The sequence below is a fragment of the Anarrhichthys ocellatus genome, unplaced genomic scaffold (assembly GCF_004355925.1).
Source record: "Anarrhichthys ocellatus isolate YVR2014 unplaced genomic scaffold, GSC_Weel_1.0 scaffold5, whole genome shotgun sequence".
NCBI classification, from domain to species: Eukaryota; Metazoa; Chordata; class Actinopteri; order Perciformes; family Anarhichadidae; genus Anarrhichthys; species Anarrhichthys ocellatus.
In genome coordinates this window covers 11,336,769-11,361,457 of record NW_022280035.1, presented here as the reverse complement: position 1 = coordinate 11,361,457, position 24,689 = coordinate 11,336,769, and the positions used below count along the sequence as shown (strand labels likewise).

Genomic DNA, 24,689 nt, shown 5'->3' with positions numbered 1-24,689 from the left:
AAAGCCGATTCCCAGAGTTCTTCACCCTCACAGATCTGTCACAAACAGGATCAGATTGTACTAGATTAAGAGTGTGATTCCTCTGTCTGAATGTTTGCAGCACCTCCTGACACCATTAACCTGTCTCCTGGAGAAAACTTAGTCAACCTCAGCTGGGTGGCCAAGAAGAGACACAGGAACTTTAGCTTCCAGATATACTACCTCAACACAAATGGTATATTTTCTACTAAGTACATAATGGAAATCCTAATTATAGTCAACCTTTTAAAACCACAAATCTAGCTGGGGAATAGTTTCACAATCCTAAACAATAGAAAGGAAATCAAAGTCCTTGTTATGTCTCTGCAGATGGCAGTAAAGAGAAGAAAACAGAGAAGATAAACTCCTCACAGTCTTTCTACCAGCTCCAGGGCCTGACTCCTGGCTCTGATTATCATCTACGCTTCACCTACAGCAACATCACCTTCTGGAAGACTGACATCAAGACAGACGGAACAGGTACTATGAGTGTTCCACCTTCATTCATCCTCTTTTCTTTCATCTTCTCGGCTCGCTCCTCTGGGCTTCCCAGATCTAAATATATAGCCTGATCCTACAGAGAGTGCCTTGCAGTTCTCTCCACTGCCTGTGAAGTGCTTTCAAAGACTCTTGTGAAAGGAAAGCTTGGCTAGCCATATGCAATGATCCATTACTTGTGTTTGTTTGGCGTATTGTGCTGTATTCTTTGGTTCCCGAGTGTGCATTGCCACCCTGTCAAAATACATATTGCTGTCTCTTTCGCTCTAGATTCTTCCTGTTTTATCTTGCTTCTCCTACGGTTTTCATTCTTTCCGCTCCTCTTGTAATTTCATCCAGTTTCCTCATTACAAACATATAACTCAATTCTCCCCACCTCACTCGTCTTTTCTCTTTGAAGGAGTAACAGAGGTGCAGCCCAGTTTTGCAACGCAAGGCTGGTTCATCGGTGTAGTGAGCGCCATCGTGCTGCTTCTGCTGATACTCCTTATCCTCTGCTTCATCAAGAGGAGTAAAGGGGGGAAGTATTCAGGCAAGTGCAGCCCACCGAGATGAGTGTTAAGCATTCAGTAGGGATGATGAAGTGTTCTAGAAGATGGTTGAGACCGTGAGCAACTTTTTTTAAAGAATGCACGACATCCAGTCCTTCGTCTCAGCCTGTCTGCAAGAACAATACAATGTTAGACAACTGCTATGTCACACTCTACACACGCTTTGTGGGAGACACTGAACAGTCTGCTGGAGCCATAAAGCTGTCTGATAATGAAAATGGCATTGCGGTAGAAAAAGAAGCCTGGCAGTTACAGGAATGCACCACAGTAAACAAGGTCATTCTTACTGGAAACACGACAGTAAATTAAAATTGCACCATGTTTAAAATTCTTAGAGCGGCTCCATATCCAAATAATTGATCACTTCTTTTCACTTGGCCAACATTTTCCGTTGCAGCTTTCACATCAAACTTGTAGTCAAACAGACCTCTAAGCCTGCACTTCCTTACTGTGGCAGTAAGAGGCTCTGCTGTGAAATGATAATCACAAACCACTAGAGTAACTGCAACCTGCAGGCTACTGTCTGACTGGTCAGAGAAAAGCACCAGCCTTTCATCCCTTTCCACATGAGGGAGAAACAAGTGGCTGGCTCCTTTTTAAAGTAGACTTAATTGTCTCTGCTAAAAGCAAGGACTAATTGAATAATACATCCAACCATACCCACTGGCATTATACTTCTGAGCGAATAATTATTTAAATTGTTCAGAATTTTAACAGTAATATTCAGAGTGCTATCTGTTATGTTGAAAGTCAGATGAGAAATTACGTCGAACATCAACACTTTAAACTACATCGATAAAAAGATTCTGCGTACAGATAGTCCAAATCTTTTTGCTCCACAGACACAATCTTTTTTTTTTCGTTGGGTGTTATCTTGTTGTGTGACAGAATGTCATTATCGATGTCTGAGACAGTGGTTTGGAGAGAAAAATGGTTGAGATCTCACTGATAATAACATCCAATAATCTCCTTCACAGTGAAAGATAAAGAAGAGGGTCCGATGGACTCAGAGGCACGGCCTATGAAGGATGAGACTTTTGGAGAGTATAGGTTTGTCATCTAAATGCACATCCTCTCTTTTTTGGTGTTACATTATGTTTCTACAGATCATTTCAATTCTAACACCCAGCCTTGATTCCATCAGCATTGTTTGCTTTTCCTAACCCTGTGTGTTCCTTTCGGTTGTCCCTCTTCTCCCTAATGCCTGCTCCTGCTATGCAGATCTCTAGAAAGGTATGCTGTGAGGTGATTTGTTATCCCAAACCCACTTTCTTTTAATAATCCCTGCCAATGCTTTACTTACCTAATGACTTCCGTGTAACATTTGGTATAATCACAGAGAGTGTATTATTTTGTATATGGCCTGCAACTAACAATTATATTATACTTCATATTAATGTGTGATCTGTAAAACATTAGCAAGCAGGCAAAAATGCCCATCACAATATGCTATAGCCCCGGGGGACTTCAACAAAAGCTTTGTTTTGTCCGTCCAACAGTCCAAGAAAAATCGCACATTTTCACATTTTAGAACCTAGAACTATCAACATTGGATATTTTGGCTTACTTAAAAGCTGAGTCGATTATCAAGATAGTCAATCGACTAATGGTTTCAGTTTTATGTATTTTCAGCTTGCATGTTGGCGTATGTTGGACTGAATAATAATTAATGATTTGTTTTACCGGCCATATGATAATATTTCTTGCTTTCACTCCTTCTGTGCTCTCACATACTGTAGTGACCTCGAGGAGAAGCGCACGGCCAGCCTGCCATCCCTCGGCGAGGAGAGCAAGCTGTGCAGTGAGGACAACCTGGACTTCAACGGCAGCAGTGCCATGACCACCGAGCTCAACATGGATGAGTCTCTGGTTAGCCAGTTCAGTCGGCCCAGCGAGGGTCCAGAGGCGCTGCAGGGCCTGCCAGACAACTCCCCGCTCAACCCCACCGCCGTCTCCCCAGCCACCAATGGCATGCCCAACTCAGTCACCATCCTCGATTAACCCCACACATCCACCGGGGGCCATTCGACCAAAACATGTCAACACATATGTGCCCATACATTCCTGTTCCCTACTAACTTGCTGATCTGTAGTTTATTGACTAATATACAATCAATGTATTGACTATTCAGATGCCCCTGGCAGTCATCTGATCGACCGGACTGTTTTGACCAAAGGAGTGTCCAAAGTAGTGGACAATGTGATACAAGTTTGACTGACCTGAAGATGTCTTTTGACCCCCCCCCCACCCTGCTTTTATCTGTGTAGTTTACAACATATCTTTATGACTAACTTTCATTTCCCTCCCTTTCTTCTCTTTATATCTCTCCACACACAACTCTATAGAAAGATAAAGACAGAATGATGTACAGGTAGAAATATCAGAGGGTTTGTAGGTATGGTCCTATAGAGATGCAGAGTAGTGCATTGAAAGAGGATGACAGAGGGGTCTAGCATGGGGGAACAGACAGCACATGCTGCTGTAAAAAGTCTTAGATATTTATCATGCCTTATATTATTTAACACATTTGTATGTCTAATGACATTTGATGTCTCAGATTGTACTTGCCAGTGACATTTTTTTAATTTTAACAAATGTGTTTGAATACAAAACATCCTTTTTTTATTACCCAATTTTTATTTACATCATCACTTTTTAATATTGTTTTCTACACTATTTATATAAAAAAGCCCATGACTTTTCTCAGTTGACATATTTCACAGATCATGACGTTTTCATTGAAACTAAGTAAAGCCAAGTTTCTTACCATAAATAACATTGGATGCATTATGGGAACTTGCTGTGAACCTGCTGAGTAGCATCTGGTGTATATAGCTGCATCTACATCTATCTATTTAGCCATAATACAGTATTATAGATATGTACATGCTCCTTATAAGTTCCTGTGCCTGCTGGGTCTGCATAGAGCACCAGATTGATGTCATTACTCTCTCGCCTTCCCACCAGAAGTGTAATGTCATTATTGGAAATGATGTTGTAATTTTTTGTGTCGAGACCTTTGTGTAGCTTTCTGTATCTGTCTGTGTCTCTTTCTACACTGTATTAAAAACATTGTCGTCTCTAATTAACAACTTTTCAGACCTGTCCATCTCATATTTCACAAACCGTTTGAGGAGCAGTATTTATGTATATGTACAGATCAGAGAGTGGAGTCTTGTGGGCAAACACTCATGTTTTATTTTCAGACCTTCATCAATGCAAGTTGATATTGCAGACAGGCGGAATGATTGCCAGTTGATGTATAATAAAAGCAAGCAGTTGGTATTTACATCAAACACAGAGAATGTATTATTTTCAGAGCTGGGCAGACATTGTATTTACATGCTACTGATTAAAAACAATCTGAGATACAAAGTACTGGAGTGGTTTTGAGTATAACTGTTTTTTTCTCCACAGAATGTAAATACCCTTATAAGATTGTTTTGATGAACCCAACTGTGTTTGATATAAAAATGTGATAAAAAGTTTGAAACCACTTAACTTAATTTTAATTATTGCAAGTTGTCATTTTTCCTCTTTTGTACTATTGCTATAAAATATTTTACTATATTTACTATTGCTATAAAAACTTTCCATTAATGACAACTGGTCGCAGTGATATCTGGCTGTTTTAGCAAAAATTTGTTGACAGGAAAAAAATCAAAAAGGTAAAAAAAAACAAAAAACAATGCAAACATTTCAAAACTCAAAAAAATGTCCATTAGTTGCACTTAGTGAAAGTAGTAGTTCCATTAAAATGAAAGCTATATGCATTCATGTCCATAACCATCTTGCAATGAATTGCAGCGCAGTGAATATCTGTGGAGTTTTTGTCTGATGCAGCTATGAGAGGCGGGGATACAGTGAGCTGGTTTGTGCATACCACAGGGAGTATCTATGTGCAACCTTGCTGCCTCACTTCTCCCTATTTAAATAAAAAGCTTCACACTGGCCAAACTCCACCTGACAACCCCTGTGGTAAAGTGTATGGGATGTCTTAACAGGCTAGTGACACTGAAGGAGGTGTGTGTAAGCTCCCTGTTGTTGGTTCCACTGACACACTCAGGACAAAAAAAGCTTTTGAAAAACTATTTTCATACAGGAGCGATGAATGGCGCAAAATATGCCAATATTCTGACTTAACTATCTGCTGCTAAACATCTGTGTTTGTCAGTGTTCGGGGCAAACGTTAGCTTTGAATGAGGAATGAGTGTACACACACAGATACTCACTCGACTGCCACTCACTCTTTGCTTTTCATGTGTCGAGGGGAAGGCTGAGGACACTGGTCTTTGCTTTTCCACTGTTGTTTTCCCCCCTTTTTTAATGTGTAAAAAGAGAGAACTGGTTCATTTTCAGAAGGTTCTTCAGAACTCAGAAAAAAACGGACTGATTTTAAACAACAATGCCTGAGTGGGAGGGGAGGGGTAAGCGAAAAAAAGGGAGAGAAGAAGGGAGGAAGTAGTGGAAGTGTGTGTCACGGCGGGGTGTAGATGTGACTCTTTGTGTTGTGTGCTGTGCACAATGGGACTGATGGTATCTATATGGATCATGGGCGAACGACAGGAGGTGGGTGGACGTGTACTACACGCCAATATAACTGCAATATGAATCTACTACTATAACTGGTGTTATGACATGAAAAATAAAATAAGTGGAACAATCTGAACCAAACAAACAAAAAGGGTCTCTTCTGTTTTATCAGTATCTGTAGATAAAAATCAATGCATGTGCATCACTTCAAAATGAGCAGGATGTATTGATTAAACAACATTCAATTTATATTGAGTGTGAGTATAACAATCAATAGATTTTATTAGCACATTGTCACAAAGGGACAAGCCTGTGTACGGTGTGTGGTGGTCAACGGGAGCTGGTGTTGAATTGATAGAAGTAGTCCTTGCTGGGTTTGTTGGTGTACAGCTTCTTGTTCAGGTACTCCTGGCTGGGACACAAAGAGACACACACAAACACACAGTGAGCAGCTGTTCCCAAAAATGGTTATTTAAATCTGAATCCTACATTAGAGTACTTTATCACCGACACCCAAAATACATTTGCTGACTAGTGCATGAATAGTCCGTGCTCACTGTGCCTGTTGCTCTCTGGCCAGCTGCATGTTGTAACGGTCTGTCTGAATCCTCTTCTCTGTCCTCAGCTCTTCTGCTCTCCTCTCCTCCTCCTCTGCTTCTCTGGACAGCTTCAGGAGCTGGAGCTCCCAAGCTGCGTCCTGAATCTTCTCAGCTTCACGTTGTCTCTGAAGATGGAAAGAAAAAAAAGGTCCAAATGGTAAACCTGAGTGGAAGTGTTATATGGAATACTGCATTTAAAAACGTCCTTTCTTATGTTTTCTTTTGAAGGAGTGGTTAGGGACCTGGAGTTTAGCACAAGACTCAAAATCTGCATAATAAATTGGAGGAGTTCCAAGATGAAGATTTCTCATTTTAAAAATTAGTTTTATACTTTTTTGAAAATGAATAATTACCTCTCTGGACACGACTTTTAGACATATGCAACATGTGTTTATAAGTAGACAAAAAGATGGATGACAAATTAAGGGGAAAACCCCGGAATAGATTAGTAGAAATATAATGAATTCAGATCAAAGCCAAAAAAGTCACTGTATGGTTTGTTGATTTTGGGAAATTTTAGACAAGCAGGTTAAACAGAGTGAATACATTTTGGAAGAATGGTGTTCCTCCCTCTGATAAGAAACTTTCTTTCAATTTGTCACCCGTCAGTGATTTAATGTTAAGGTGTCACAAGACAAAAGGTTGGGAACGACAGTTTTGAAATTTCTTTGCAGAAAGACAGAACTGAAGAGGAGCATGGAGCAAAGCAGGATGTGACTTGACTGTGAATTGCTGTGTGTGGTAGAGTTGCATTGTGTTTTAGAGTCACTCCAGTACCTGTCTCTCAATAAGCTGTTCTTCTCTCTCCCTTTGGATGGCGCTCAGTTGCACAGGGCTCATACCTTTCCATCTGTCTACCAGAACCGGTGGCAGCCTCCCTCCTCCCACCTCTCTCGCCGCTGCCTCTGCACACTCTGTCATCAAGTCGGATGTCAGAGTGTGCCGCATCTCTGCAAGATTCTCCCTTTCTTCTCTCCTGTGCTGCTCCTTCAGTGTCTCTGTCCGCTCTGCAGCCTGTGGGGAGCAGGACATGGTGAGGCCTCACCACTGATGTAGGGACAGTTGATTGATCATTCCCTTGGTGTTTAGAATAGCAGGAGCTTTCTGAAACCCAACCTGTAATATGTGGTTACTTCTAACATAGAGCCAAGAGTCAGCCATATGGTGAATATCCTCCTGAGAGATCCACTCAGTCAGTTGTATTTGCGTGTGCATTGTGCATGAGAGTGGTTATTAGAGAAACCACATAATTGTCATGGAAAAATACCATGAAAGATTTATAATGATGCCTCCCAATGGAGGATTCAGCCGAGTGCGTTCAGGCAAATGAGGAGAGCGCTAAATGGGAGCTTTTAAAAACAGACAGGGCCCACGCATACATCAAAGCAGTTTAACCATCCATGTTGCTTGGTACCAACTAATATGATGGCCACCCTCCTGCAGCAAGTGTGTGTACGCATCACTTAACATTTTCAATTAGCAATTTCAATTTTAAAATCCCACCTGAGAACACCATGTCAGGGCTCAAACCCCCAGTGGATTTTGCTTTGAGCCTCCACATCAGCATGTGGTGTGTGCATCTGTGTGTCCATCTGTATGTGCGTTGTGCACACGTGTGTACTGTACCAGAGCTTGATTGTAGTTGTCGAGTGCGATGCGGGCAGCTTTCTTACACTCCTCCTCTAGTGCACGTAGCTGAAGCCCCGTACGGTCCTGATGCACCAGCTCTTTGCTCGCCAGCATCTCTGTGACACACACACGTTGTGTTTTTTCACACCTGCCATTGCCCAATGTACAAAGCTCTTCAATGACACACTCACACATTCATAACGGCTCTCTGGGATAAGCATCCATCAATGCCACCTGGCAATAAGGGCTGTGCATGCGTAGGAGTGTGGGATTGTTTGTGCAGGAAAGCATGAAGCATGTGTGGGATTTACAGAGGCTGTAGCATTCAGCATATTAGCTCACCAGTGATAACAGAATGTGTTTGCTTGTGTTTGTCTCTTTTCACCTCGGTGCTTGTCTCCCAAGAGCCTTCTCTCATTGTCCTCCTTCTGTGCTCGCAGATCTCTCTCTGCCTTTTTCATTTGTTCTCTTCTCCGCTGCTCTTCTCCGATATCCTCTCCCTGTATGAAACAAGAAAAGTGGTTAAGGGGGTGGTAACGCCATTATTTATTTAATCATTTGCTGGATTTTGTTCGATAGGTTTTTGATCCACACTAAGTTCCTACCGGAAATATTTTCATACTGGCGGGCCCCAGCTCAGCCTCTGGAATGGTGATACAGAATGCCCCCTTCAGGCCACACTTGAGATCAGCATCGCTTGAATCTTCTACACGTTGATGAGTGGCCCAGTACTGGGTCAGGTCAGTGTGCAAAGCTGCTTGCTTCTCTCTTTCATCAATGTCTTGATGAAGCAGTGCTTCATCGTGATATTCTCTCAGCTTATCTGCAATGCAATGAAAATAAAGACACTTGTGATCAATGCTCATTGGTGGTGAAAGGGGATTTCATAAATGGAGATTACCTAAGACAATATTCTTACAGGGGATTCAGTATTAATAGGTGAATAATTGTTGTGTTCAAATGATTTAATTCTGGCTCTCATGATGCCCATAGTTTACCAAAAGCTTTGTCCCGTTGTTTCTCCATGTTTTGCTGATGTTTTTTCTCCTGGACCTGTTGGTTGAGAGCATCAAGGTCGAGGCCCAACACACGCAGCCTTGTGTTGAAGATCCTGGCCTTGCGTGCTGTTTCTGCAGACCTTCGCATTTCCACAGCGTTTTCTATTGATGGGTCTACAGGCAAATCCACTTTGTACATTTTCTCAGTTTCTAATGAACACGGAGGGAGGAGACACAGTATTGCAGCACTGATTATTATATGCTGGAAAGGAATAGCTGTGTTAAAGGAACCATCAGACCCTGATGTATTCATTTTACTGCCATTTAATCCTATCCAGTCTGAAACCTAGAGGTTTCGACTGTATTGGATGCATGTCTCTAAATTCGCAGACAGAACTAATGAATGTTAAGCAGTACTTACCTCCGATGTAACAAATTTACCCAAAAATTTCCTTAATTTTGTGATTTAAGGCCGGTGTAGCGCTAACTGCTGGGTCAGTCTGTTTCGACAGTTTTATCCTGTTGTTTGAATGCCCTTAGTAACCATGGTAACACGGTATTTGCAGCGTCATGCTTAGTGTTTTGGTGACATAAATCATAAAAGTGAACCAAACATTAAGGCTTGCTGAAACTAACATAATGTGTTGTGTAACTCAGATAGGCTACTTTACCGTTAGTGGTGGAATAAAGGGGCACAATACTGTAGTCATGAGAACAACTCCGTTAATCTCGCGATAAACTGTGAGGTTTCGTGTCTCGCGCGCTCGAGGGTCTTCCTGTGAGATTGTAAAATGGCGCATTGTTGTCACCGCCGCATCGCGTCTAATTGTTTAAGATTATGAAGCTATTTAGATTATTAAACTAAATATGCACTTCATAATGTGACATGTGCATAGGCCAGCAATAGACTGAACAGACTGGTTCATTCATTTGCGTGCATACATCGTCTTCGACATCGCTTGCTCGGTAAACATCGGTTGATACCATTAGCTAGCTAGCTAACGTTTTACTAGCTGTAGCTATAATATTCCCTGCAGTTTTTTGTTTTTTTTCCACAACAGCGTCATTACTATCACGAAGATGGGTTATTTGAAACTGATAGAGATCGAAAACTTCAAGTCGTATAAAGGAAGACAGATCATTGGACCGTTTCACAAGTTTACTGCAATCATCGGACCCAATGGATCTGGTATGTTATGATAGCACATATTAACTGGCGGCTAATGCAAACTTATTGCTAGCATTGGCTAACTGTAAACACGGTGCAGTCGTGCCCCGTTATCTTTAACGTTAGATATCACAACGTGTAGCTTAAATATGATTGTCTGACTTACTCGACAGCAGTTGAACTACGTTACATACCGTTATAATTATCCTACCAGCTAACGCTACCATTCTGCACTGCTTATTACAATGGCTTTTTTTGTGTCGTAATTTGTGACTTAACTTGTGTGCATAACAATTACTTTGTAGTGGTCATGATCACGTTTTCTCTTGCAAATTAGTTGCAAAAAAATTGTTTCTCATCTTTGTGAACTATATAGATTATGTAGGTGTTTACATATGATGAGGACAAACTCTTATGCCATCCAATGTCACTAACAGCTGGCTGTGAAATTAAGTTAACAGATTTGAATCAATGCTTCTCTGACAGAAAGTAAACTGACCAGAAGTGTCCCTAATAAACGTTTGTATATTTTTATGTTTTCATATTCTGTATCAGTTCCTAAAATTCTGAATACTGTTGTTGTAGGAAAGTCCAACCTTATGGATGCCATCAGCTTCGTGTTGGCAGAGAAGACCAGCAACCTGCGTGTGAAGACTCTTAAGGATCTTATCCATGGAGCACCCGTAGGAAAGCCAGCTGCCAACAGAGCTTTTGTCAGCATGGTGTACCAGGAAGATAACGGAGAGGAACGCTCCTTCACAAGGGCCATCATTGGTAGGAACCGCCATCGACAGTCATGTTGGATTGAATGCTTCAGTATCATTATTGCTATATGTGTGAAATGAAAGACATAATTGTGAAAACTATCTTCTGTCATTTGCAGCAAACAAAAAGTGTAATGTTGCATTCCATGTGTTTATAAGCCTACACGGCCAAGCACAGTACCAGTGCCAGAACTCTTTGCATATTAAAGCACCTCATGTTCAAACTATTCAATCAGAAACATCACACTAAGCTTTGCAGAACTATTTTGTGTCATTAAATTAAACTAGATAGGCATTATATTATGTGTATAATATCTTTATTTCATTGGACAAGGTAAAGGTAAAGGAAAGACCATTGCTGCCATCTTGTACGTTAATATGCTGATTTTTTTATCTCCTGTAATGTGCATGTGGCGTGCGTATCAGGTTCCTCCTCTGAGTACCGTATCAACAGCAAGGTGGTGGGCCTGCCTGAATACAGCGAAGAGCTGGAAAAACTTGGCATTCTGATCAAGGCTAGGAACTTCCTGGTCTTCCAGGTGAGACTAAAATCCTAAAAATGTTTTCTAGGATGATTTTATTCCTAAAGGTTCTTTCATAATGCTTCTGTACTAAGCCACGGGTTTTCGATCAGACAGTTATGCTTTAGTTTACATTGATCTCAAAACAGTTGATCAGTAATTGAAATTGCTTATTGCAGATGGAAATTGCACAAATAATATGTGATTATAGTAATTGATAATCCGCCCTGGTAGTGGGTTAGTTTTGTTTTCTTTAATGCCAGCACTCATGGTGGTGTGGTTAATGCAACCATGCATGATACTTTGCTGGGTATCGCAGCTTTTAATGCGACTCGACCAATTTCAGCAGAGACACACAATTTTTTTTTCTGTGCTAAATTAATATCTGGTAACATGATGTTGGCAGTTGCTATTGTTAACTGTAATTCCCGGCTTATTCTCCTTTCAGGGCGCTGTGGAGTCTATTGCCATGAAGAACCCCAAGGAGCGCACAGCTCTGTTTGAGGAGATCTCACGTTCTGGAGACCTGGCACACGAGTACGACCGCAGGAAGAAGGAAATGGTGAAAGCAGAGGAGGACACGCAGTTCAATTACCATCGTAAGAAAAACATTGCTGCTGAGCGCAAAGAAGCCAAGCAAGAGAAAGAGGAGGTATGTTCTCAAATTACATTTACCTCCATGTATTTGTGTCCAGCATGGGATTGGAAATGAAATGCTTCATATAACGTTTGGTTTGATTTAAAAGTTTATGTATGTTAGGTATTTGACTCGTTGTAAAGTTTAGTTGTTGAGATACGCTTTCAATTAGTATTACAATTTGATTACTTAGGTTGATTTGCTGTTTATTTTGTGTCGTCTGACTCGTGTTATTTGTCGCTAACTCACTGTTATTGCTCCTTATTTCAACCATGACTCTCTTGAAAAGGAGATTTTTATTCTCAGTGTTGCTTTCGTGGTGAAATCTAACGCCATTATTATACAAAAATGATATACTACATCAAAAACCATCTGTCTGCCTCTCTGCCCATCTTTCCACTAGGCTGAGCGTTACCAGCGTCTGAAAGATGAAGTGGCCAGGGCAAGTGTTCAATTGCAACTTTTCAAGTTGTACCACAATGAGACCGAGATTGAGAAGCTGAACAAAGAGCTGAGCCAGCGTAACAAGGAGATCGATAAGGACCGTAAAAAGATGGACCATGTGGAAGAGGAGCTGAAGGACAAGAAGAAGGAGCTGGGCAGACTGATGAGGGAGCAGCAGACCGTTGAAAAAGATATCAAGTAAGTGACAGTTATGTGATCACCCACTCATAGCTGGCTTGGTGTACTCCTCAGATGATGCATAGCTAATGCAACTTAAGACCTAGGGCTTTGTTAATTACTTGACGACTCTGCCCACAGAGAGAAAGACTCTGAGTTGAACCAAAAGAGACCGCAGTACATCAAGGCCAAAGAGAACACTTCTCACAAGATCAAGAAGCTCGAGGCGGCGCGCAAGTCATTGCAAAATGCCCAGAAGATGTACAAGAAACGCAAGGGGGACATGGATGAGCTGGATGACGAAATGAAGGCAGTGGAGCTGGCCAAGCAAGACTTTGAGGAGCGCATGGAGGAGGAGGCACAGAGCCAGGGCCAAGACCTCACCCTGGAGGAAAACCAGGTCTGATATGTTAGAACGTTGGACACATTTGAGGGCCCCTGGATTCATAATGTATTATGATTCAATAATGTAATATTACAAGATTTAATTTAGTTGATAGAATTGAAACACTGGAACTAATTCTTAATTTATAATAGTTAATATTTAGCAGTAAAAATATCAGACTATCATACTACCTGACTGCTATACTTCTCATAATATCTCAAAATTCATTCATGCTGGCACATGAAAATCTCATGTTTTGGTGTGTGAATTGTAACATAAATTGGTGTCAAGCTGAGCCTGAAGTTAAGATGGCTTTATATCCATCACTGCTTCTCTCCTCCCAGGTCAAGCAGTACCATCGTCTGAAAGAGGAGGCCAGTAAACGTGCGGCCACCCTGGCACAGGAGCTGGAGAAGTTCAACCGCGACCAGAAGGCCGACCAGGACCGCCTCGACTTAGAGGAGAGGAAGAAAGTGGAGACAGAGGTAAGTAGATGCTGATGGCAGCTTTGCCTGTGCCAGACTCGATGGATTTAACCGATTTGAATGCGTACAGCCATATATTTCTTTGTTTCTCTCCAGGCCAAAATCAAACAGAAGATACGTGAAATTGAAGAAAACCAGAAACGTATTGAGAAATTAGAAGATTACATTACCACCAGCAGGTATGCTGCTCTCACCTTTGTGTTTAAACAGTGCTGTGTTCAGTTTATTGATTTACTAGGTTTTTCCCATTATGCTCCTCCATTCACTGTTTTGTCCTGTTAACCTTCAGGCAGTCGCTGGATGAGCAGAAGCGCATGGAGGAGGAGCTGACCGAGGAGGTGGAGGGTGCCAAGAGGAGAATTGACGAGATCAACACGGAGCTTAACCAGGTGCTTAATACATCCACAAGGAAGGAAATGCAAATGACTTCAAATGTTGTGATCTTAGCTGACTGACAATGATTTCAGTGTGTTTCATATTTGAGTTCATGGTTGCACGCGTTACCTTGTAACAGTGTCTTAAGCAGATCAATAGAAATTTCCACAGTGAAAAACACAAATGTGATAAATATAATAAGTGATAGTTAGGTGTGCCAGTAATCCAAACTAGCGGGCAAACATGCACCGATTACTGGCACACTTAACTATCACCTAACTACCTGGCACCGACACTCCTGTTGATGATGTTATTAGTTACACCTGTGTTTGACAAGTGAAAATGTCAACTGTGAAAGAGTCTTTAACGAATCCCATTATTATTGGCTATGGCTGTAGGTGATGGAGCAGCTGGGAGATGCCAGAATCGACAGGCAGGAGAACAGTCGCCAGCAGCGCAAGGCTGAGATCATGGAGAGCATCAAAAGACTCTACCCTGGCTCTGTGGTAAGACACCTGTGACAGTATTCAGCACACGATTATGTCATTTTCCAATGATTGCAGGGCTGCATTTTTTCTGTTTCCCTTATTTATTTATTTATTTATTGAAAATAACAATACTATGCCGCTCCGTCTTTCTGCAGTATGGTCGTCTAATCGACCTGTGCCAGCCCACTCAGAAAAAGTACCAGATTGCTGTGACCAAAGTGTTGGGCAAGAACATGGACGCCATCATTGTTGACTCGGAGAAGACTGGCAGAGATTGTATTCAATACATCAAGGAGCAGAGAGGAGAGCCCGAGACCTTCCTTCCTCTCGACTACCTCGAGGTGAATACTTTGAAGTACAGACGATTGCTCTGCTCAAGAGTCTTTTTGAGTGGTTAGACTAAACACTATCAAGTGGCAATCCTAAATGAAAACATCAAACTTCAACAAACTTGAGGAAGAAGAGATTTATGTCAGACATAAAATGCGTCTAATCTAGAGGTGTAACGGTTCACAAAAGGCACGGTTCGGTTTGAAACCGTGGAAAAAGAACCCAAACACATACGGATGTCTTCCTTTTCATTCTTTAATTTTTTCAAAGCATCTTTTATCACTCCGATTAATAAACATCCTCCTAATTCATCCTTCTAATTTGTCTTGTTCGTTTAAAAGCTACTCATTGAAATACCAACTATTTGGGTGCCTGGTTTACAGTTAAGTTTTTACAGCCAGCTATAAAAGTTTATTCATCTCTTGCTTAAAATGAGACCAGTTTCCTGATTGAAAGGGCACTGGAGTTTTAACTGTGCTGTTCTCTTGTCTTATTTTAGGTGAAACCAACAGATGAGAAGCTGAGAGAGCTGCGAGGAGCCAAACTGGTGATTGATGTGATTCGCTATGAGCCGCCCCACATCAAGAAAGCCCTCCAGTATGCTTGTGGCAATGCCCTGGTCTGTGAGAACGTAGAGGACGCACGAAGGATCGCTTTCGGAGGGCCATACAGACACAAGGTATTTGACTTAATTTAGTTCACTGATGTTTTACATGTCCACCTGATGATTTGGTAGATGAGAATTTAGTCTATTCTTCCACCTAACCTCTCCTCGTGTCCAGACGGTAGCCCTGGATGGAACTCTGTTCCAGAAGTCTGGAGTCATCTCTGGAGGAGCCAGCGACCTGAAGGCCAAGGCCAGGCGCTGGGATGAGAAGGCGGTGGACAAGCTCAAGGAGAAGAAAGAGAAACTCACGGAAGAGCTCAAGGTAACTTTGATTATTATTGGTCCTCTCAGTGTGTATCAGGATATCTTCAGCAACCTCAAAATGTGAATTGTTGTTGATAGATTGTCATTTGAAGTAAATTCACAACAATTTCAACTTATTGTTTTTCTTCGTAGGAGCAAATGAAGGCCAAGAGGAAGGAGGCAGAGCTGCGTCAGGTGCAGTCTCAGGCCCACGGTCTGCAGATGAGACTAAAGTACTCCCAGAGTGATCTGGAACAGACAAAAACCCGTCACCTCTCACTCAACATGCAGGTACAGCCTGAAAAAAAAAATAAAAAAAAAAATATATATATATATATTTTATTTTTTATTTTTTTCCTCCTTCTGGTTGTTGTTGCTATTGTGACGGTTACATTTAAACTTGATTAATTTGTGTCATGCAGGAGAAGTCTAAGCTCGAGAGTGAATTGGCAAACTTTGGCCCTCGCATCAACGACATCAAAAGGATCATCCAGTCCCGTGAGAAGGAGATCACTGACCTGCAAGACCGCATGAACCTGGTGAGACTGACCTGAAGTGAGGTCCATTTAGAAGCCTGTCTATGAATATGTAGCATTGCAGTAATGTCAATATAAATGTTTCTTTGTTTTCCAGGTGGAGGATGAGGTGTTTATTGAGTTCTGTAAGGAGATTGGAGTGAGGAACATCCGAGAGTTTGAGGAGGAGAAGGTGAAGCGGCAGAATGAGATCGCAAAGAAGCGGTGAGTGTAGTGATGAGTTCAAGTATCAAGTCTCGCCACGTTGTTCTTTTACCTGTTGCTGGTTTCCTATGTCGTCTTAATCTGACACACAACATGTTGCTTCAGTCTGGAGTTTGAGACCCAGAAGACCCGCCTGGGTATCCAGGTAGACTACGAGAAGAATCAGCTGAAGGAGGACCAGGAGAAAGTCATGATGTGGGAGCAGACCGTCAAGAAGGACGAGGCTGAAATAGAGCGACTGAAGAAAGTAAATGCATAAAGTGAAGGACAAAAAAAACGTTACTTATAATAATGTAGTGTGTCGTTAATTCTCACTTGTGTGTCTCTTTGTCATCTGTCTGCAGGAGGAGCACAGGCACATGAAGATCATTGATGAGACAATGGCACAACTGCAGGACCTGAAGAACCAGCACCTCACCAAGAAATCTGAAGTCAACGATAAGAACCATGATATGGAGGAGATCCGCAAAAAACTGGGGGGCGCCAATAAGTCAGTGGCTGCAACAGCACATACATTTGTTTATGTCCTATGATCTATATGATAAGATATATTATATGATAAATATTACAATTGAGTTACAAATGTTGTTTTTGTGTCTTCCAGGGAGTTGACTCATCTCCAGAAGGAAGTGACGGCCATTGAGACCAAACTGGAGCAGAAGCGCAGCGACCGTCACAACTTGCTTCAAGCCTGCAAAATGCAGGACATCAGGTTGCCTCTTCGTTCTGGAACAATGGATGATATCAGCCAGGGAGAGGTACACACAAACACATTCCTACACACACCCTAACTTTCATACTAGTGGGAGAGAAACAGAAAATGACGCCCTTCTTTTTGTTTGTTTTTAATCAAGGGGAGCTCCCAGACAGAGGATTCCAGCAGCCAGAGGACAACATCCACCACTGTTCTTGCTAAAGAGGCTCTCATAGAGATTGACTACAGCAACCTGACTGAAGACCTTAAGGTAGGTAGTGCACACGGCAAAGATGCCTTATATTTAAACGGTCCAACTTCACCACCTCCCCTCATTTTTATTTAAAAGTGACGTCAGCTCTCTGTATTTGCGTTACTTGGTTTTCTAACTGACCGTAATGATAATAATAATTATAAAGCACTTTTCTCTACAAAGTGCTTAGAAATATACAAAAGAGGAAACGTGAGAGATGTATATAGTTAAAGGCGGCTATTCTAAACCACTTAACCACCGCAGACGTGGTGCGTCTCTGCCATTAAATGTGTATTTCCATTAGCATCGCGGCAGCATTGAGTGAGATATACACACACACACAGTGGAGAGACGGGGCAAGAGACCAAACAGTCGGAGAGGTTTCTTGAGTCAGTATTATTTCACATGGCGTGCTCGAAAAAGAGAAAAGTGAACGGCGAAACCAGAGCCTTTAACCAAGAATGGACAGACTGTTGTGTTCATTCTTCCCATTGTCAGTTCAAAACCAGTGTGTCTCTTATGTTCAGTGACAGTTGATTATTGGCAATTATTAAAAGCGGCAATGTGAAAAACTGACTATCAATATTGTTGCGATATTAGTCAATTGCACTTTTTTTATTTATTTGAAATGACATTCAGTTGTTGACTACATGCAGACTTTGATACAACTACTAGGCTACTTCAATACATATGGCACTAAATCATAGCAAATGTTTAACATTGTGATGTTCCGGACCTTTTCTCTAACCGGACCGAGCTGAATTTGAATATGATGCCACTGTCCTACAGGATGCTCTGTCAGAGGAGGAGATCAAGGGGGAGACCAACACACTGCAGCAGCGTCTGAACGAGCAGCAGAGTATCCTTCAGAGGATCAGTGCTCCCAACATGAAGGCCATGGAGAAGCTAGAGAGTGTCAGGGACAAGTTCCAAGAGACCAGTGATGGTGAGATGGGAGGATGATGTTAGAGGGTGGGACTAAATGAGAGAGAGAGAGAATCTCATGCCTTTTTCTCTTTCTCTCCCTCAGAGTTTGAGGCTGCCCGTAAGAGAGCCAAGAAGGCCAAGCAAGCCTTTGAGCAGATCAAGAAGGAAAGGTACGATCGCTTCAATAACTGCTTTGAGTCTGTGGCCACCAACATTGATGAGATCTACAAGGCCCTCTCACGCAACAGCAGTGCCCAGGTATGCAAACATGTTTTGTTTTTGCAATAACCTACAAAAATGAAATGCCCTACAACAAAATGTGGCTTATGCTATGGCAGTAAAACACACAGACCATGGTTGTGTTTTACATTGATTGTGTCCCTCTTCTGTAGGCTTTCCTAGGCCCAGAAAACCCTGAGGAGCCATACCTGGATGGCATCAACTATAACTGTGTGGCTCCAGGAAAGCGGTTCAGACCCATGGACAACCTGTCTGGAGGAGAGAAGACTGTTGCTGCCCTGGCTCTACTCTTTGCTATTCACAGGTGAAACACCGGACGAGTACAAAGTTTTATTTCATGTTTAATTTATTTATTTATTCACATTAAACAGTTGGAATATTGTCAAGAGCATTTTTCCTGCTTGTCTCCAGCTACAAACCCGCTCCCTTCTTTGTACTGGATGAGATCGATGCTGCTCTGGACAACACTAACATCGGCAAGGTCTGTAAAACGATCTCTGTTTCAGTCACTTGAGCGTTTTATCAATGCGGCATTTGATGTCATCACATTTCATACAACTCATAAGTTCCATTTGTGCCTTCAAGGTGGCCAATTATATCAAAGACCAGTCGGTGCTGAACTTCCAGGCCATCGTCATTTCTCTGAAAGAGGAATTCTACACCAAGGCAGACTCGCTCATCGGTGTCTATCCAGAGGTGTGTTTCTCAATATACAATAAGATCAATATACTAAATAACGGACAGCCATGATGTTTTAAGCCTTGTGTGTTAAAGTGGATATGCTGGCTTCAAAACGTCTTAAAAAACATTAAATTCAGTTCCCTCATTAAAATGTCTGTAACAGACAGTCAAACTGTTTTGTATTTGGGTACGGACGGTCTGGAGAGCATTGGTGCAACAGTGGATTGTGCATGCAGGTCAATTTAGTGTAAATTTGGCAAAAACTTATATTAACAAAAACAGAATAAGAATATTTTTTAAATTGTCAATTCATCCATCAATTGTGTCAACTTATTTGGGACTAAGTCATGTAAATTGATTACTTATATAAATTATTGTTATATACTGCTGGGAATATGTTATAAATGATATAAATGCATGTAATTGATAAATAATAGGCCTTATTGTCCCTATTAGTTGTCCTTTATTCTTTGACCGGTATTACCTTGAGAAAGGTATTGAATTGCATTATATATGTCGTATTAAACAGTAAAAAATAGAACTTCACATAAGTCTGTAAATACTATGGAACTTGTGTATTATAGATTTAGAATAAGTCGTCATAATAAGTCGTATTTGGAACCCTTAATTTCAAACATTAAAACATATTCCTGGTCTCAGCAGAAACCTGCCGGTAGTAACAAAGTATCTTGAGCTGTTGTTGAATTCATCCACACGATTAAAGTATTAACTGCTTTTCTTTCTCTCTCACTCACAGCAAGGAGATTGTGTCATCAGTAAAGTGCTTACTTTTGACCTCTCCCAGTATCCCGATGCCAACCCAAATCCCAATGAATAATACGAGCCCTCCCAACACCTGCATTTTGGCAAATTGGGCGTTCTTTGGCTACTCTCTCTGGATTGCTAACCTGTTCTGTAGTCACAGATTATGTATTCATTAGGTCCCACATGTTATTACCTATTGTTTTTATAATGATGTATTTTTTGGGGTATGCTAGAGTAGTAAATTGGTGAGGTTTTTTGTTTTTTTTGTGGGGGGTGGGTTGTATAGTCAGTGACAACCAGGATGTATGTACATTTATAAAAGCCCGCCCTTTCTCAATTTGGCAATACAAGAGTGATTATAATAATCCATAAAAATGAATTATAATCAAGTGTAAATGAGAAGGAATCGAACCTTTTTAACAGACTGTAGAATTTGTATCATGCGGTAAAATGTGTCGAATTTACCTGAAACAAGTTTTTGTTCTCGGAGCTTTTATACTGTTTACGGCCCTCTTTTCAATGGTGTGCTTTAAATACTTGCCTCTCATCTGTTGTGTGTATTTGCATTTTCATGTGCTACCCTTTTTTTTTTTTTTTTTTTTTTTTTTGAAAGCTTAATCAGGAAACTGCTGTTACAGTACGGTGGATACATTCCCTTGTGTGACGGCTAAAGAAAACCCTTAGTAAGCTGCAACTGGCAGTGCTGCAATGAGATCATGGAGCTTTGTCAAAGATGTTGTCAGAAGATGTGCAGAGGTTATACGGCTGTATGAATAACGGGAGTCTCTTTATATTCCTTGAGTGATAATCTGAACCAGCTTCAGGAAAATGGTAAAGAGACAATTCTGTCAGGTCTGCTTCATAGATTGGCTTACATCAATAAATACAATTTTAATTATTTAAGCCCCTTTTCATTTTGTGCATCCATTTCTTCCTTCCAATAATTTGAAGCTGTGGTGCAGAATGCATCTTACTGCATTAGTTTCCATTCCATAAGGGGAGTCTGTGCTTGGCGAGACTATTTTTAGAGGGTCTCAGTTTTCACACTGACTTCTGCTGGGCGAAGCATGCAAAACATACACCTATCTTTTCATCAAGGCTCTGTCTGCACCAACGCTCTCATTTCAAGGCATTTCTGTCATTAGTTTTCTTATTTAATGAATGAAACTAACCTGTTGTGGGGGGCTTTCTTCCCTCTCCTTTAACAGCCTGAGAGCTCAGATGTCCATCTTTGGTTTGTTTGCAGAAAGAAAACTAACGCAGAAATGAATGTTTGGATGATTTATTTATTTTGCCAATGTAACATCAACCATAATGACATAGACCCAGAAGTAAAGGAGACCTGAGGTTGAGCATCAAAGTTCACTCAAACTGTCTCCAACATCGTGTATGTGTAACAGCAACACACAGGCTGGTCAGATGATAATGTTAGAAAAAAAGTCCTGTAGTCACTGTGTGAATTAGGCAAAAAAACATCAATCAAGTGCAATTATGAATAATAATTGTCATGAGGTGTAAATCTAAATCCACATACTCCAGGTATGAAGATACATCATCTGTATGGATCAAACTAAGTGTCCCTAACTCAAAGGTATCAAAGGTAAATCAAAAACACAACCTGTAGCAGTAGAACGACTTAAAGTGACTTGGAACAAAATCACATGCACTGCTTTGACTACACCGCTTTAAAATCAACAAATACTTTTAATACAGCTAAATCTTTGGATAATTATTTTAGAGATTAAATGTACCTCTATATCCATAGAAAAAAAAGTTTCCTCTATAAAATCTGCTGATACCAACTGCATAAAAGAACAGTGGTGAGCAGGAGAAAACTCGGTAAACCTCAGTATTAAGAGAAAGTCATAACTGATCAGAGGACGGTGCTTTGCCAACAAAGTAAAAAATGGTTTAACCTGCATTGTCATTGTAGCACCGTGCCCATTTAAAAGCACGAACTGCTCATTCAGTGAACTTTTCTGGGCCTGCATGCACAGAAACTCAAGTCTCCGTTTCCCCAAAGTGGAGTCCTTTCCCACTGTCCCACTGTCGGCCGCCTGCTCCCTTCATTCAGAGAGTTGTTTGAGTCTTCAGTGAGCCTACAGTAAGACGCTCTGCTCACTCACATGGTTGTCCCAAAAGTCACATGGAATGGATAACGTCAACAAACGCTACAAAGAAAGAAGTGCGTCAATCTGTTTGCTCTGAAATAAGTTAGTATTTTTATTACAGTGCTTTCAATAAATCTGAAAATTACGATGTTTCAACATCAGATATGTTTCTCTTTAGTTAAGTTTCAAACACACTTAACAATATGTTAAACCTGAGCCAACCTGCCTTTAGGCCCTGAGCCAGGCTAGTAGATACAGACTGTTAAAAGAGAAACAAGCTTAGTAAAGTGAGGTGAGGTGGAGCTACCTGCAGGTGTATAAATCACGAGATAACCACATAAACTCAAGTGGCATCTTCTAAACTTTAGAGTCTGCCTCCTGTACGGAGGGAATCAGGGGGATTGGACGTCTCTTTCTCCTCGCAGCTGGATCCGGCTGGCCCGTTACCCGTGCTGCCACGGCAGGAGGAGGGACCGGGATGGGACGTCTCTTTTTGACGGAGGCGACGCTGCCGGCACGTTCGCTGAGAATGCCCTGAGCCACGCTTTCCATCTCATCCACAGTCGTGTGCATGGCATCAGCCATCTCCTCCTTAGTCGCAGAGACAAAGCCAGGGTCTTTGGCCAGGGAGGCCAGACCGCCCTTTACAAGAGCCTGGTGAGGAAAACAACATGCAGTGTCCTTGCTTACATACGGTGACATTTTCATGTTTCCATTGTTATCATACAATTTCATACCTGACATTTTGAATAAAGTTATTAGTTATTATATTGAAGGCATGCAGGCTCAGCTACAGAACAACATCCATGAAGCACAGTGAGTATCTTTCTCAAAGGAAAATACAGCCATATTTCCAATATATTTCGATAACACGTAACAGCTCAGCTTTGATTTATAGTTTTTAACAAATATTTCCTTACTCTTGACGACTGATGTGGTCAACTAAAAAACTGAATTTGACAATTATTTGGTTTGTGTAAAGTGTACGGAGTTCTCAAACAAATTAAAACGGAGAGATAATTGTGGTTCAATCCAGGACTGGGAAGTTAGACTGGTGCTATTAAAGGAGTTATGTTTATGATCCCCTACGTAGAGTCAGAGATCCCTTCTCACGTACCTCCTGGACGAGCTGGTCAGCTGCAGTACTGGAGCTCTCACTCTGACTGTCACCATAGTTAGGCTCATAAGGGAACTGCAAAGAAAAGATATGCATCCATACTTTGTCTATATGAGCTGTTCATCATCATTTACACTGGATGAGTCATCCTTAGATAAATAAATATTACCTGCGTTTTGTCTGTTCTCACTGTGAAGTTCCAGGAGCGCAGGTTACCTTGACAAGTGAGAATAAAGAAAAATTCATCTCTATCAATCTGCACGGTACCTACTTCTTTACCAGATTTTATATGAACATTATTTGTGTCTCTAGAATTGGCAGTGGATAAACAACAATGTAAAATGTGTTATTTGATGTGTATTAAGATAAAATGTTTAAATTCTTTGAGCAAAAAGTGCAATGGGGCCTGGTCAACATAGAACATGTTGCTTGCCCTTCATGGGATTCATATTTTTTGTGTGCATTTGTCTCAAATACTAATAAATCATACTGTTTATACTGATATATTATGTATTATTAGATTGTCGGTCATCTGTTAAGCGCTTTGAAATACCTGGCTCTGCATCCTCACTGAGATTGTAAAACTCTTCGGGACTGCCTTCTCTATCAAATGAATATCTGAAAGACAACAAGAGTTGTCACACATCGGACATGTTTACTCAGAGCATATGTCATTTAGTCTGTGTGTGTGTTTGATACTCACTCTGCAAAGGCGTTGTTGTTAGTGTTGCTTTTTGGTGCGGCTGTGGGGAAAAATTCAGTAGTGGGCATCCAGGCAGCGGAGTTTGGTGGAGACTCAGGCTGGCTCTCAGAGAACTTGAGGGGCCGCTGGTTGGTCATCTGCTGGGACTGAGCGTCGACAGGCTCACCAGAGAATGAGTCCACCCGGTTACCAAACAGGCCGTGTGTACGCTGGAAATATAGAGTAAGACAAGCACACACAGATAACTGAATTGACCAGTCACTCCAAATACACAGTATTTTTCATGTACTGTAGAACTGTTCCCCCAAGTTGGAGACAGTTTTCCTCACCTGGTAGATGCCTTCTTCCCCAGCTTCCTCCATAGCTTTGTCCATCTCTTCCTCATTCTGCAGGTCTCCAGAAATGGCCCTGTGCATCTCTGGAGCAACCTCATCATCTATACTCCTCAGGCCCGCCTAGAAGAACATGGCAGCGCGTTAACGAGGAGAGGTAGAAGAGAAAAATTAAGTCGAGTTTTGGTGTAAGAAAAGCAAGAGGCTCGATATACAGGAATACTGAAGTACAATTTAATTTAATTAAACTTTTTTGTGACCATTTCTTCATGACATAGTATACAGATCTTTTTATGAAAGATATGATATTTTTTATTACAAACTGTACTGTGACTTTTTTTCATACAAGACCGTCACTTTTTCAGGAATATTTTACTATTTATTTTGACAATTCTTTATGACATATATAATATGAGTTTTTATGACAGAAGACACTATTTTTTTATATTTTGTTTGACGTACTATACTATGATATTTTTATAACATACTATACTATGCCATTTTTCAAAACATACTATGACTTTTTTATGAAGTACTATACAATGACATTTTTCTAACACAGTATGTCGAAAAAAGTCATAGTATAGTATGTCGAAAAAGGTCATAGTATAGTAT

At 41.1% G+C, this 24,689-nt stretch overlaps 4 protein-coding genes across 7 annotated transcripts in view; 2 read left to right on the top strand and 2 right to left on the bottom strand.

The window, feature by feature from the left end:
• The window catches only part of l1cama (L1 cell adhesion molecule, paralog a), a 38,653-nt gene extending 34,089 nt beyond the window's left edge, over positions 1–4,564 (top strand). The window contains exons 24-29 of one of the 2 annotated variants that reach the window (XM_031844657.1): positions 101–214; positions 349–498; positions 917–1,048; positions 2,045–2,117; positions 2,289–2,300; positions 2,807–4,564. In XM_031844657.1, coding sequence (XP_031700517.1) covers positions 101–214; positions 349–498; positions 917–1,048; positions 2,045–2,117; positions 2,289–2,300; positions 2,807–3,068 — 743 coding nt within the window. In that variant the 3' untranslated portion in view covers positions 3,069–4,564. The remainder of the gene's footprint in view (positions 1–100; positions 215–348; positions 499–916; positions 1,049–2,044; positions 2,118–2,288; positions 2,301–2,806) is intronic. The other variant, XM_031844658.1, reaches the window with a different exon arrangement.
• Positions 4,089–9,332, bottom strand: ribc1 (RIB43A domain with coiled-coils 1). 3 transcript variants are annotated; one of them, XM_031844660.1, is made up of 8 exons: positions 9,249–9,332; positions 8,828–9,037; positions 8,435–8,652; positions 8,215–8,329; positions 7,827–7,945; positions 6,978–7,214; positions 6,159–6,325; positions 4,089–6,013 (listed from the first exon to the last, which is right to left on the bottom strand). In XM_031844660.1, the coding sequence occupies exons 2-8, from the start codon at positions 9,024–9,026 to the stop codon at positions 5,932–5,934; spliced, it is 1,137 nt and encodes a 378-aa protein (XP_031700520.1). In that variant the 5' UTR covers positions 9,027–9,037; positions 9,249–9,332; the 3' UTR covers positions 4,089–5,931. The 3 variants fall into 3 exon arrangements, with proteins under 3 accessions (XP_031700520.1, XP_031700519.1, XP_031700521.1); XM_031844659.1 differs by lacking the exon at positions 9,249–9,332 and having other exon boundaries at positions 8,828–9,161; XM_031844661.1 differs by lacking the exons at positions 4,089–6,013; positions 9,249–9,332 and having other exon boundaries at positions 6,235–6,325; positions 7,043–7,214; positions 8,828–9,161.
• A 270-nt stretch (positions 9,333–9,602) lies between these two features.
• LOC116381982 (structural maintenance of chromosomes protein 1A) lies at positions 9,603–20,709 on the top strand. The gene is made up of 26 exons (XM_031844581.1): positions 9,603–10,016; positions 10,581–10,769; positions 11,186–11,298; positions 11,729–11,932; positions 12,321–12,559; positions 12,680–12,938; positions 13,268–13,408; positions 13,505–13,587; positions 13,698–13,797; positions 14,182–14,289; positions 14,427–14,612; positions 15,101–15,280; positions 15,384–15,530; positions 15,665–15,802; positions 15,934–16,050; positions 16,145–16,251; positions 16,357–16,498; positions 16,596–16,741; positions 16,856–17,009; positions 17,106–17,216; positions 17,988–18,144; positions 18,229–18,383; positions 18,518–18,669; positions 18,777–18,846; positions 18,951–19,061; positions 19,804–20,709. Exons 1-26 carry the CDS (start codon positions 9,908–9,910, stop codon positions 19,882–19,884), a joined length of 3,699 nt encoding a protein of 1,232 aa, XP_031700441.1. The 5' UTR covers positions 9,603–9,907; the 3' UTR covers positions 19,885–20,709.
• A 209-nt stretch (positions 20,710–20,918) lies between these two features.
• cacna1sb (calcium channel, voltage-dependent, L type, alpha 1S subunit, b) overlaps positions 20,919–24,689 on the bottom strand; it is a 21,804-nt gene continuing 18,033 nt past the window's right edge. The window contains exons 40-45 of the mRNA XM_031844579.1: positions 24,072–24,197; positions 23,743–23,951; positions 23,593–23,657; positions 23,209–23,255; positions 23,040–23,114; positions 20,919–22,576 (exon numbers count right to left, since the gene is read on the bottom strand). Coding sequence (XP_031700439.1) covers positions 22,280–22,576; positions 23,040–23,114; positions 23,209–23,255; positions 23,593–23,657; positions 23,743–23,951; positions 24,072–24,197 — 819 coding nt within the window. The 3' untranslated portion in view covers positions 20,919–22,279. The remainder of the gene's footprint in view (positions 22,577–23,039; positions 23,115–23,208; positions 23,256–23,592; positions 23,658–23,742; positions 23,952–24,071; positions 24,198–24,689) is intronic.

Bases quoted from the DNA above. Each gene is read 5' to 3' on its own strand.
- LOC116381982 (XM_031844581.1), top strand. From the start codon at position 9,908: ATGGGTTATTTGAAACTGATAGAGATCGAAAACTTCAAGTCGTATAAA. The intron at 13,798-14,181 runs GTGCTTAATACA...CTATGGCTGTAG, and splicing joins TCAACACGGAGCTTAACCAG to GTGATGGAGCAGCTGGGAGA. The intron at 14,613-15,100 runs GTGAATACTTTG...GTCTTATTTTAG, and splicing joins TTCCTCTCGACTACCTCGAG to GTGAAACCAACAGATGAGAA.
- ribc1 (XM_031844659.1), bottom strand. From the start codon at position 9,140: ATGAATACATCAGGGTCTGATGGTTCCTTTAACACAGCTATTCCTTTC. The intron at 6,326-6,977 runs GTACTGGAGTGA...TTCCATCTTCAG, and splicing joins AACAGCTTATTGAGAGACAG to AGACAACGTGAAGCTGAGAA. The intron at 6,014-6,158 runs GTGAGCACGGAC...TTTGTGTCCCAG, and splicing joins GCCAGAGAGCAACAGGCACA to CCAGGAGTACCTGAACAAGA.